The following is a 12,658-nucleotide window of genomic DNA, read 5'->3' as shown; positions in this document are numbered from 1 at the left end:
TTTATGTTTATGTTGTTTGTTCTACACTAATGAATAAATATAATTTGGTTTTCCATTTAAGTTATATATAATATATGATTTGAATTCACATTAAATGTTCATTTTGATATAGTGATAATGGGTGTTAGATGAAAGGGCGGAACCGTACAATCCCGTCACCAATAATTTCCAATTTCATTCTCAGAATTTTGCATGCAACATTTCCGTGAAGGCAAGATTTCTATGCACTTAAGAGTGGAATGTAGATTGGTTTGGCCTGCAAAGCTTGTGTTTAATAATGGGCAAGATAAGTCCGATTCGTAATATAACTAGGGACTCTAGGTCAAAATATACAAGGGGCCTTTTCTTAAATGAAAATGAAAAATCTATTGAATTACAAGTTTTTTGTTTCTTTTAATCAGATTCTTAATGTCCTAACAATTTCACCAATTCAAAACACAGCCGAATATTGAAGTTTTACTGTCTTAAAAATAGATAGGAATTGAGTTTTATAATTTTTTATGAAAATATTACAAAGTTGTAAATGTTCACGAAATTTGAGCTGAAAATTGAAAGCTTTTAACCATTGTTTTTCCTCAATTACTTTATTTGTAAATTTAAAAATAAGAAATTAACTAAAACTTAAAATATCAAATATTTTCTTATCCAAACAGTCTTTAAAAAAGTTTATGAAGTTCCAATCCTAATTTATATAATTTCTAAAATAATAATAGTTGTTAAAATGTGCAGTTAAACCTAATTTTTAAAAGTAAAAATCGTTATCAACTAAAAGTAGAAAATAAAATGAAAAATGTAATTTAGTTTAAACATAAACAAATAATATAATTCTGCATTCTTTTAGTTGATTGGCATGGGAGTTTCCTTTAAAAAAAATTTGACCGGCACCCAAGTCAAATTCATAGACTGTATAACCTTCACATTATTTGTTGCTTGAGTAAAGTTTTTTTAGAGAACTAAAAAGATAAAATTACTAAAATTCACACTTTATGTCTACAACTAATAAAAAATATTATAAGTCTTAAAAAATAAAATTAAAAAACACTAACAAATTTTTGAGTCTCAAAATTATCATATACCTCTTTCATTCGTAGTGTAAAAAAATTTGGTCAGTATCTAAAAATTTACTTCAACTCTATCTTAGAATCTACTCAGGGTGGATGTTAATAAAATTTGTAGTTCTTATAAAATCGGGTTCCAACCTTTTGCATCCCACAACTTTCTCCAGCACCTTCTATGCAATTCAAATTAGTTTTTCGGAATATTTTTTTATATTTCAGAAAGCTCATTCGAATCTCCATATGCATAGGCGGTGTTTCAAGAAAATTGAAGGTGTTAAATGAAATCTCAAAATCTTGTTTCTTTTTTTTATCCTCATAAAAATGATCCTTTTATCCTCCCACTTCCAGATTATATATTCTAAAATTTTATTCAAACAAGTTGTCCAAAATTTACAAAATAAATTTTTGGAACAGAATTTTCCGGACGCAAGAAATAAATTATGAAATAATTTTTCCGAAACGATTTTTTAAACAAACTTTTCAAAACATATATGATACCTTACGGAGTAAATTTCTTGGAACATCATGAAATATGTTTCGAAAGATAAAAAACTCCATGTAAACAAAACTGTTGAGGTTGGCTATGACAACAAGGTTTGCACACCACCTGTGTGTTCTTGTCTTCACTCTTGAGGCTAGTGCCCTCACTACTAACTACAATCCAAATAGAACAATCAAGGATTTGTTATTTTTGTAGGTCGGAGATAAAATAGTTAGCCATCGAATTTCACTTTCTTTCAACCTTTTATCACTTTCTTCTTGTCCTCTTGCGTTGTGTTCCCATCTTTTCTTTTCTTTCTTTGTACATATATTTTTTTTAATTAATGTAGTGGAGAGTCGTGCAGTTAACCTATGATCGAACTGTCCTCACAATAAGAAACGGTAAAGAAATCACCTAAAGATTGAATAATTCTACCATACATACCAAACTATTATTCTTAAGCAACTATTAAGTTTGGTGAAGATTAATTTATGATAAAATATGACTAATACCAATTGAGTCACAATTAGATCCTAATCCAAAAAATTTATAAATAAAATTTGATGTAAAAATGTAAGTGATTGCATTTATTACACATTAATTATTAAATTTTCCGAATCTTTATTCATTTTGGCATTTGAAAGTAACCTTTACCGAACGATTTGAAAAATGAATGATAACTGAAGACAAACATTAGTATACATAAGACTTAGAGGAATATGAATATACACAAGACTTGGTAAAGAGATAACATCAACTTCATAACCAAAACAATTAATATTTTTTCATTACATTATCTTTTTTCTCACACACTCTTATTTTTTTAATTTCTAATTAATTTACAATTAACACTTATATATTGAAACATATTAAAAGGTTTAAAGAATAATTCTCAAGTATTATTTGAAAGAGTAGAGTACCATATATATATATATATATATATATATATATATATATATATATATATATATATAAATATGAGGGTATTTTAATTCTTCATTCTTCATCTATTAAAGGAATCTAACACAAAATTTGATTGTCTAATATCCGTTAGTATAATATTTGACATATCTTAACACTCTTACAAACTCATAATTTTATTTGGTTTAGAGCTCAAATCCGATAGCACGTTTTTAATCCACAAAAGTTCACATACACCTAGTGTCATGCATCTGAAATTTGCTTCAACACTATATCTTGCTACTACAGGCTGTTTTTTACTCCTCCAAGTTACAAGATTCCCTTCTACAAAAGTAAAGTATCCAGAAGTTGATCTTCTATAATCTTTTGAACCTGTCCAATCTACATCAGTGTACCCTTCTACTTTTAAATTTCCATGATTTGAGAACAAAATTCCTTTTCTAGGAGCAGACTTCAAATATCTCAAAATCGTTTCAACAACATCTATATGAAACTTTCGTGGGTCATGCATAAATTAACTAATAACATTCGCTACATAGGTGACATTTGGACGTGTATGAAACAAATAAATTAATTTTCCTACCAGTCTTTGGTATCTCCCTTTGTCTATGCTTGTTGAATTTGACCATTGAAAGAGTTTATGATTTTGTTCAATTGGTGTATTAGCTGGTTTACTCCCAAGCAGCTCAGTTTCTGATAGTAAGTCAATAGTACATTTTCTTTGGCATAGAAAAATACCATGTTCCCTTTACTCCCAAGTAGCTCAGTTTCTGATAGTAAATCAATAGTATATTTTCTTTGGCATAGAAAAATACAGTGTTCCCTTTGTCTATGCTTGTTGAATTTGACCATTGAAAGAGTTTATGATTTTGTTCAATTGGTGTATCTGTTGGTTTACTCCCAAGCAGCTCAGTTTCTGATAGTAAGTCAATAGTATATTTTCTTTGACATAGAAAAATACCATGTTTTTTTAGTAAGTCAATAGTATATTTTCTTTGACATAGAAAAATACCATGTTTTTTTATCTAGCTACTTCAATATTCAAAAAATATTTGAAGTTTCCAAGTTGTTTCCTCACAAATCGAGATGAAAGGTATTGTTGTAACTAGAAATATATCATCTTGGTCATTTCCTTTTCCTTTAAGCTTAACTCAATCCCACAAAATCAGCTTGTAAGATGAGGTTTGCACCTACTTATATATTATAAATTGGTCTTATCTCTAGTCGATGTGGGACTTCCAACACACCCCTTCACACCGAGATATATAAATCTCGGAGTATGAGACTAGACATTAATAGGTGGTCCGATAGGAGGTGAAACAATATGCTCAACAAACAATAAATATCGTTAGAATAGACTCTAACCATAGCTCTAATACCATATTAAAAGGTTTAAAGAATAATTCTAATGTATTATTTCAATAGTAGAGTACCATATATATATATATATATATATATATATATATATATATATATATATGTATATATATACATACATATATATATATACATATAAAGATCCTATAATTCTTTTTGCATAAATTATAATAATATCTAAATTATAATTAACACTAATTGAAGATAAAAATGTTGATAGTGTGCATGGCAATAAGAGTCACCTGGCAGGGCCATTTTCACCGGGTATTTATAAAAGTCTTGTCATGTTTATTGCTATAACTTGAACTTCCAGAGCCGCTTTCAATTGGTATTTGATACACATTTGCTCTTCTACTGAATATTTGAACAGCTCCAAGTGCAACACCTTCTGCTAGTATTCCAAAGCCAATTCCCAGTTACTAACTTTGATTCTGTGCCTGATATTGAAAGAGGCTTGGAAGCATCAGAACTGCTGAGTTCATCAGGCAGATTTAGCAGGGTGGAGTCTGGATCATTCACAAGCAACTCTTATTCAGGTCCTCTGAGAATCCGAAGAATATGTTAACCTTATGATCAGATTCCCAAAAAGAAATTGCATTTTTTTTAAGTTGTGACTTGCACTATCTGGATTTGTTAATATGCAGTTCATAATCCTAACATTGCAAGAGGCATGCACTCAGCTTGAGAGTCTTATTAGGCTTAACTTGGGAGTATCAGCATGCTTTGCTGCTGCAAAAATAATAACTGTTACCATTACGTGGAAGCAATGCCAATCTGCCTTGAAAAGTTAAAATTTATTTACATAAATCTGAGTTTCAAAATTGATGGATCATTTCACCATTACGATTACACGTAAAAAAAATACATTACTTTAATTCAAAATCTTCCAATAATAAATTTATACACGTGGCGTTCAACTTTTTTTTTTATCTAAATACACGGTGAGATTTAAACTCAGACTTATAATTAAAATTTTCAGTTAAACCTTTCTGTTTGTATAAGGAGATAAATGGGAAAAACGGTGAGACGGAATAAAATTATTTACTAAATATAAAAAAGTTCCATTTATAAAAAGTTGAAAAAATGAATAAAACACAGAATATTTCTAAAAAAAAATCCTTTTTGTTTATACGAGGCAAAACCCCAAATTGAAAAAGGAAAGAAAGATTGAGTCAATTACTAGACAATTTGCAACCCACAAATTGAGGTGGAAATAGAAGCGCTCCTTGGGTCAATTTGTAACCCAATGTTGGAGTTTGGGCCTGATAAATTGGGCCATAGAGAATCGAAATGCTAAGTTGGGCTTGGTGTAAGTGTAAGGTGAGGTGACTAACGCTGACGGTGAAATATAGAGTAGAGTCAGCAAGAACGAAGGGGTTTGTACTCTGCATCTGGCACTTCGGACCTTGCAAGATCCAGTGCTGTTATCTCTGCATTCTCTAATGGTAATTCAATTTCGTTTTCCTTCTCTCTTCTCAATTTCAACTTCGATTTCCTAATCTTGTGTTTTAATTTCTGTGAAAGGCTCCAAAACCGATTACGAGTCCTGTGCCCGATTCGTGGTACCCCACACTCTCCGTATTTACCCTCGCCATCGGCCTCGTCTTAACCGCATCTTTCTTCATGTGAGTTCCTCTCGATCTGTCTTTCCGATTTCGATCTCCAAGTTTCAATTTGCTTGCAAATTATGAGAAGGTTTCGGTGGATTTATGAATCTTTGGAATTTTACTCAACTGTAACAACGCTGGATTTCATTAATCTGAGTTTGTTGGAAAATGCCATCGTTGTGTTGTTACCTTGATCTCCTTAAGTGATAGCGGAGTCAACGCAGGGCAAGTTTTCTAAGATGAGAGCACGAAGTTCAGAATTGGAGTTTCACACCAGTCATTTGCGTAATAAGGTTTAATGGTTAGCTAGGTTAGTAAGGCGAAACCTCCAATTCTAATCCGAAAACAATAACAAAAATAATTAAGCAAGTTTTGTGCTCTTGATAAGTGCTTGTCATTGGTGGAACGTAGATTTCTCTTGCTTGTAGGTATGGAATTGGTTGCTTGGGTGAGAGATTTTGTGCACGAGTAAATTTAACATAGGATTTAGACTAACAAAGGATCTTGCTGAGCTACAATCTTCTAGGCAGGCATCCTGCTCAAGATGTTAACTTTTTACGTGTGACTCTAACATTGGCCCTTTTTGCCCATTTGTTATTTAACCACCTAAATGAGATGATGTGCAAGGAAGTATAGACACTCCAAAATAGTAGTTGAGTCTGTGTCATACCTGGGTTAGACATATTGTTGGAAATCCACTTTATTTGTGGTTAGCCCTAATTCACCTTAGTTGTAGACTCTTTTAGGATTGCTTTAATTGCGACCTCAAAGGTGGTGTTTTAGTTCCACATCAAATAGTGATGTGGTTAAAATGGAGTTAGAACATTATTTTATAAGTTGGTTTTATGAAATCGATTTAGAGTTAAATCCACATTTTAAGATATATAGATAGTTTCTATGTTAAAATGGCTGGATTTGTCATCCTCAATCTGTGTCTGGCTTCGTGTTATCTTGTGCAAAAAATGTGATTGGTGTTCAACGGAAGAACTTTTGTATGTGGCACATGCTTATATATATGAAATCTGACCTCATAGCTGAATGATATTATTGTGACCAATTAGTAATTAGTTGTAGGTGTGTGTCCGGCTTGGACTTTTATTGTCTTGTATTTTGTGGTATATAACTGTTTTTAATCTTAAAATCATTAGGAATTTCCCCGTCTCCTGTTAGATCAAGTATCATGAACTTTGAATATTCATACCACACTAACTGCTATCATGGTATCTATATTCTTCTTTAGTCGTAAAATAAATGGATGATTATTTGCAGTTATGAAGCAACCTCTTCTAGGAAAACTCGTTCACTTGTTCAGGAGCTGACAACTGGAGCAGTTGCATCAGTCTTCTTGGTATGGATTTTTTGTTCAATCACTTTTTGCCGTTGTACTGGTATGGTACAGTAAACTTATGCTAATGTGTGTATTTTCTTCGCAGGGTTTTGGGTCCTTGTTCCTCTTAATTGCTTGTGGCGTTTATGTCTAATTAAACATTGAATTGGATGAAAATTTTGTGAAGCAAATAGTTTTATATGACTAAAAGTTATGTTCTTGATCTATCAATGACAATGTTGGTTATGTGTAATGCTCAAGAAGATTATGATATATGAGGATAGTTTTTAAACTTGAATCTGGATTACATTTCTATATACTGAATGCTGATGAACATCATGGTTGATAGTATAAACAGGGTACATCTGAATGGATAGTTTGGTTGGTTTTGAGTGTGCATTTAGGCTTGGGCTCTCGACGAAAAGTGCAAGTGGTTATTCGATTTTTCTTGCCACTAAAAATTAGTCTTTTGATAATTTTTTAAGACGGTAATTCATTTTGTAAAAAATTTAAGAAATTTTAAAAGAAATTAAAATTCTACATTAGTTAAATTAGAGAATTTTAAATTTAATTGAAACTCTTGTTTCTATAAATTTATTACTTTTTTTTCTTGTTCTCTTTAATTTGTTTCTAGTCAAGGTTTCATCACTTTGATTACAATCGCAGATTAAAAAAAAAAGCAGAAAAAAAAAATGTTACAATCAACACTGTTAACTTAGCCCAGTATTATAATCTTAACATTTATTTTGCTAAATGTTGAAGAATTCTTTCAAACTGTGGATAGTGTCTGTTCTTTTGTTAACATAATTAGAGTTATTTTATTGTTAATATTAAGTTCAAGTTATTTTTTAATAAATTATTTGTTAACATAATTAGATTATTTTTCATCTTTATCCAGTTTGAGTTGTTTGTTACATGTGTTTGATTTATTTTTAATCAATGTTAATTATGATTTTATTAGCCAATGTGAGCAGGATTATTTATTATTTATTACATGTGTTCACTTTTTCTTTTAATAATAAAATCATTATTACTACAATTAGAAACTTAAATATAAATAATTTATTATTATAATTATAGGATTAAATATAAATAATTTTTATAATTTTATGGTAAATAGTTTTTATTTAGTTTGTAGGTAGTTTGGTAATTAAAAAGGTTATTAAATTTAAAAAATCAGCCAAATCGAAAAAAAGAGAGTTAAATTTAAAAAGACAGTAAAATTAATAAAATAATTATTTTAAATTAAAAAAATATATTTAAAGAATAAAATTAGAAAATAGATGTGTACAACAAAAAAAGGAAATCCCTATATTGTTGTGATTATTTTTATTTCCATAAATCACTGATCTTACTTTCTAGATATTATAATTTAGAATTTTCTCCAATGAAGCTTATTTTTTTAGTGTGAAACTAAAATTTTTCGGTTGATATGTATTGTGATTATTTTTTAGTTTTGGTGATGTAGTGATTAGATCTTCTAGTTTTCTTTATTAATAACATCAATATTGTTTTCTTTCAATAGTTTCTTGTAATTTTTTTAAGGTTGACCGAAAAATTTATAGTCAATAATAATTAAAACTTTTTTTCATAAATGTGTGAAAAAATTTCAATATCGATTAAAAAGTCAACTAAAAGAAATATCCAACTGACTTATCAATTGGTTCAAGAATTTTGGAAAAAAAAGTAACAGTTAAAATTTCTTAAATAATAACAAATATTAATATTTCTAAATTATAAATAATTGTTTAATATTTAAATATTTTTAGATTTAGCAATAATTAAAATATTTTATGTAAGTAAGAAAATTAAATTTAATAAATTAAAATTATCTTCTCTAAACAAAGTATTTAAGAAATTAAAAATTAAAACAGTATTAATTTAAATTAACATAATAAAAATTATAGGATTTTTTTTTATCCAAGCCCTTCTTATTTTTCATGAGTGTTGGGCTTGTTAGGCCATGCACGTGCCAATATTCATTAGTATTCTAAAGATAATGTCAAAATCTCATGCAAGCGACACTTATATGGCTGATTTCATTAAATGTATATTGCAAATTATACACCACCTATAAAGATATAAAAATTATTAAAAACTTTATTTAACCTAAAATTCTTTAACCATATAAAATTTTAATAACAAAGTTTAACTCCTCGTAATACAACCCCTAACACTTTCGCACACCATAGAATAAACATGTTAATTAAAATCAATTTAATTCTAATCAAAACTATGACGGACTTATTTATGAGATCTCTAATCACAACAAAAGTTTGGTTATCATGACTTATTTGTTTTTAAATAGTTCAAATCTCATTTCTTTGTTTCTAACCTTTTATATATGAATGTGTCAAAAAAAAATTATATATATATATATATATATATATATATATATATATATATATATATATATATTAGTTAAAGACAATAAGAATTAAAAAAAAGTCAAGTGATAAAAAAACAAATTCAAGTTGAATAAATGTATAAAATTTTATATTATAATACCAAAATTATTATTATTATTATTAGAATAATAGAGTAGTAAAAAATTTATGGAAAATAATAGAGCCTATGTAGTAATAATTAAAATTTATTATAAATAATCTAGAACAATAAAAAAAACAAATATATAGATGTAGAAAAAAAAAACTGATATGAAAAGATAAAAGTCACACGTTTAGAATAGCTAGATAAACTACATATATATGTATCATTGTTGAAATGGAGAAAAACCTAAATAAGATTAGAATTAGAAAAATGCCACATATTTGAGTGGGATTATATCATGGGAATACAACTTATGAATAGAAATGAAAAAAATCATCCAAAATTAAAAATAAAAATCAATAAAATAATCTATTAAAATCGTAATGAAAACTTTCCTATTTTATTGCCTACTAAAAGAAAATTGTGACATCCTAAATATATAACAGATATATATGCAAAGACATCATCAATTTATAATATTAGAAAGCAGTTAAGAGATGTACTTAAAGTATTATAGGATTCTAGTCTTCCATAATTTACTAAGAAATTAAAACTTCAAGCATTAGAGTATTCCAAATATGTCCAGAATTTGAAACTTAAAACATAACAAGGTTCTTCAAAATGACATAAGAGAACTAAGAATTCCTAGTGAGTCTAAACTGCAGCATCATCTTCATTTCTTTCCAATGTTGCCTCCAAAGAAACCTCATCTTCCTCTGCTCACATCCAAGTGGATGATCATTGCAAAAGAAAACACATACAACAAGCACACAAACAAGCAAGGGTGAGCTAGATATAAAAATCATGTTATTCAATCACACACGACATGCAAAAGTCACTCAAACATAGTATATTGACATCACAAGACTCATTGTTTTATAGACCGACTCGTCCGGACTAGAATGATTGCCGAGCTATGGCGAGTTATGCACTCGTAGTGGCCTCTACTGCTTTGCAAAGCCGTTACCAATGGGTTCCACCCTACCACACTCATGAGGTTAATCCGTTCCGCGCCCTAGAGCATACTGGAAGCCTCCAAGACTAGGACCTCCTGCTACTCTTCACCACAGGGATCAATCCTCTCTACTTGAGAATGAAAGACCATTGGAGGGTCAGGAAAACCCCCAAGACTGAGCTACCATGCAATAAGGATCTCACCAAGAGATCCTACACAGATGGAACTTGATTTACAACTTGGATCATACTTTCATCACTTTGTAATCATATACTTTCTGCCACAATCAACATATACACAATCTCAACAATATACATTACTCACCACTCACAAATTATAAAAATAACATCTCCACAATGAAATCTAAGTTAATCAATACCAAGAACCAAACAACTCCAACTAAACCATAACAACTCATAAAATGCATCAATTTATACATACCTACAAGTAATATAGTTATTGATTAACACTCATGTTTTAATATAAGAAACAACTATCCTTACTTTATTATATATATATATATATGATACGTACATTATCTTATAAATATATATATTTACATTATATTATTATATATATATATATATATATATATATATATATATATATATATATGATACGTAACTAATATATATATATATATATATATATATATATATAGATATATATGTAACTAATATATATATATATTATATTAAACTAATATATATTATATTAAATATATATATATATATATGTAAGCATATATTTATATATTTATATATGGATTCTTACTTTGAATTCTAAACACACAGTGACTGATTTTCTAAAATTATAATTGACTAAAAATTAACACATCATAACTTTATGCATCTACAATCAACTTGTTTTATTTTATTTTCATCCTAGTAGAGATCTTTTTTATCCCAATTGGTCACCGGAGAGGACCCAAATGTCTGAACGCATGAAACTCACCTTCGACGCCAGCACATATGATTAGTCACAACTGACTGGACCAGGCCAGGACTGCTCTATGATCTAGGATGTGCCAACTCATGTTTTTAAGGTTCCTCTATCCTACCAACAAAGAAATGGCTCTCAATAATTAACAATTAATTTATTTAAATTACCTACCCTGTTCTCTTATGCTCTAAATCTGAAATGCCTAGTTTTAATATTTTCACTTCCTCTCACAGCAACCTCAAACAGTACCTGTACATCTATTTAATACCCATATACATGCTATTACAGAACCCTTACTCCTGACCTTCCAACAAGATCAATTTCAGCCAACAAACTCATTCAAAACAAATTAAATTCATCACATCACAACATGCACAATTTCACAGTTTCAATTACAACACCCAATACAATAAAAGTCATAAAACAATTTCACAAGAGCACACCAGTTCAACATTCATATGCATATATTTTTATAAAATAAATTCATACAAAAATAATTAGCTCCCCTTACCTTGAAGTTGAGTAGTATAGTCAACTAGAGTGCCCTAACCGCGCCTTCACAGAGAAAACCCAAACAGTGTCCTACAACCACCTAAATGATGATGGAAATAGCTCTTAGAGCTAGAATAGATAGAGAATCAAAAGGAGCACCATGTAACCAGTAAAGTTGCATGCCCTAAGTTCAAGAAAAAGTGGAGAAACTGACTTACCCGTCCAAATAGAAATCTAATCGGATAGAAGGGAAGCTCTCAACTCCGTGAGCGAAAGAACACCGCCTATTTGAAATTTCAACGGTTTAAATGAGTGCAAGGGTAGAAAGAAGGTAGAGCAAGAAGGAGAAAATGGAGATGAGTTTAGAGAGAGAAATGGGAATTGAAAAATGAACTCAGAGCTGGAAAAATGAGACCTCTTTTGAGGTCCTAGTGCCCTTAGCTTCTTGGGCTAGGCTGCAGGGCCAGTAGCCTTACATTTTCAGGCTCCTACCAAAATCATGATAGCCTTGACTGAATACTATAAAAGAATTTAACATTTGAAAATCTTGGTTAAATATCACATTTTTCTTAACAAAACTTAAAAATACTTGAAAAACTCAATAAAAAATATTAATATATGTGAATGTGTTCGTAGTAATATGGGTGACAGATTTTAGTGAGTGGAAAAATGGTTTGCCACTTTTGTTGGCATTCTTAGATTAATCACTGTCTGTCAAACTCAGTCCAGACACACTCTCGATCATGTCTCTCTTTTTTAACAAAACTACAAACAACCAAAGATATTCTAAACAATTCAAGTATCATTTCTCACACCCCTCTCATTTATACTTCCAAAAATAAATAAAAAACGAATTTATTTGTGATTCACTCCACATCACAAATCATGTAACAATGATTACAATACTTATAGTTATTATTATTTAAATTCAAGTGAAATTAAAATTTAAAATATTATAATAATCATATATATATACATATATATATATATATATATATGTGGGTTTGC

At 29.4% G+C, this 12,658-nt stretch overlaps 1 protein-coding gene across 1 annotated transcript; it reads left to right on the top strand.

Moving 5' to 3' along the window:
• Positions 1 to 5,126: 5,126 nt before the first annotated feature.
• LOC124823837 (uncharacterized) lies at positions 5,127 to 7,069 on the top strand. Its single transcript, XM_047296149.2, has 4 exons — positions 5,127 to 5,282; positions 5,362 to 5,462; positions 6,714 to 6,792; positions 6,878 to 7,069. Exons 1-4 carry the CDS (start codon positions 5,280 to 5,282, stop codon positions 6,923 to 6,925), a joined length of 231 nt encoding a protein of 76 aa, XP_047152105.1. The 5' UTR covers positions 5,127 to 5,279; the 3' UTR covers positions 6,926 to 7,069.
• The last annotated feature ends 5,589 nt before the right edge of the window (positions 7,070 to 12,658 follow it).

The sequence above is a fragment of the Vigna umbellata genome, chromosome 1 (genome assembly GCF_029865625.1).
Source record: "Vigna umbellata cultivar VRB3 chromosome 1, Vumbellata_1.0, whole genome shotgun sequence".
In the NCBI taxonomy this organism is placed as follows: domain Eukaryota; kingdom Viridiplantae; phylum Streptophyta; class Magnoliopsida; order Fabales; family Fabaceae; genus Vigna; species Vigna umbellata.
This window is presented reverse-complemented; position numbering and strand designations above follow the sequence as displayed.

Coding starts and splice junctions, on each gene's coding strand:
- LOC124823837 (XM_047296149.2), top strand. Junction 5,463..6,713: donor TTAACCGCATCTTTCTTCAT/GTGAGTTCCTCT, acceptor GATTATTTGCAG/TTATGAAGCAACCTCTTCTA. Junction 6,793..6,877: donor CAGTTGCATCAGTCTTCTTG/GTATGGATTTTT, acceptor TTTTCTTCGCAG/GGTTTTGGGTCCTTGTTCCT.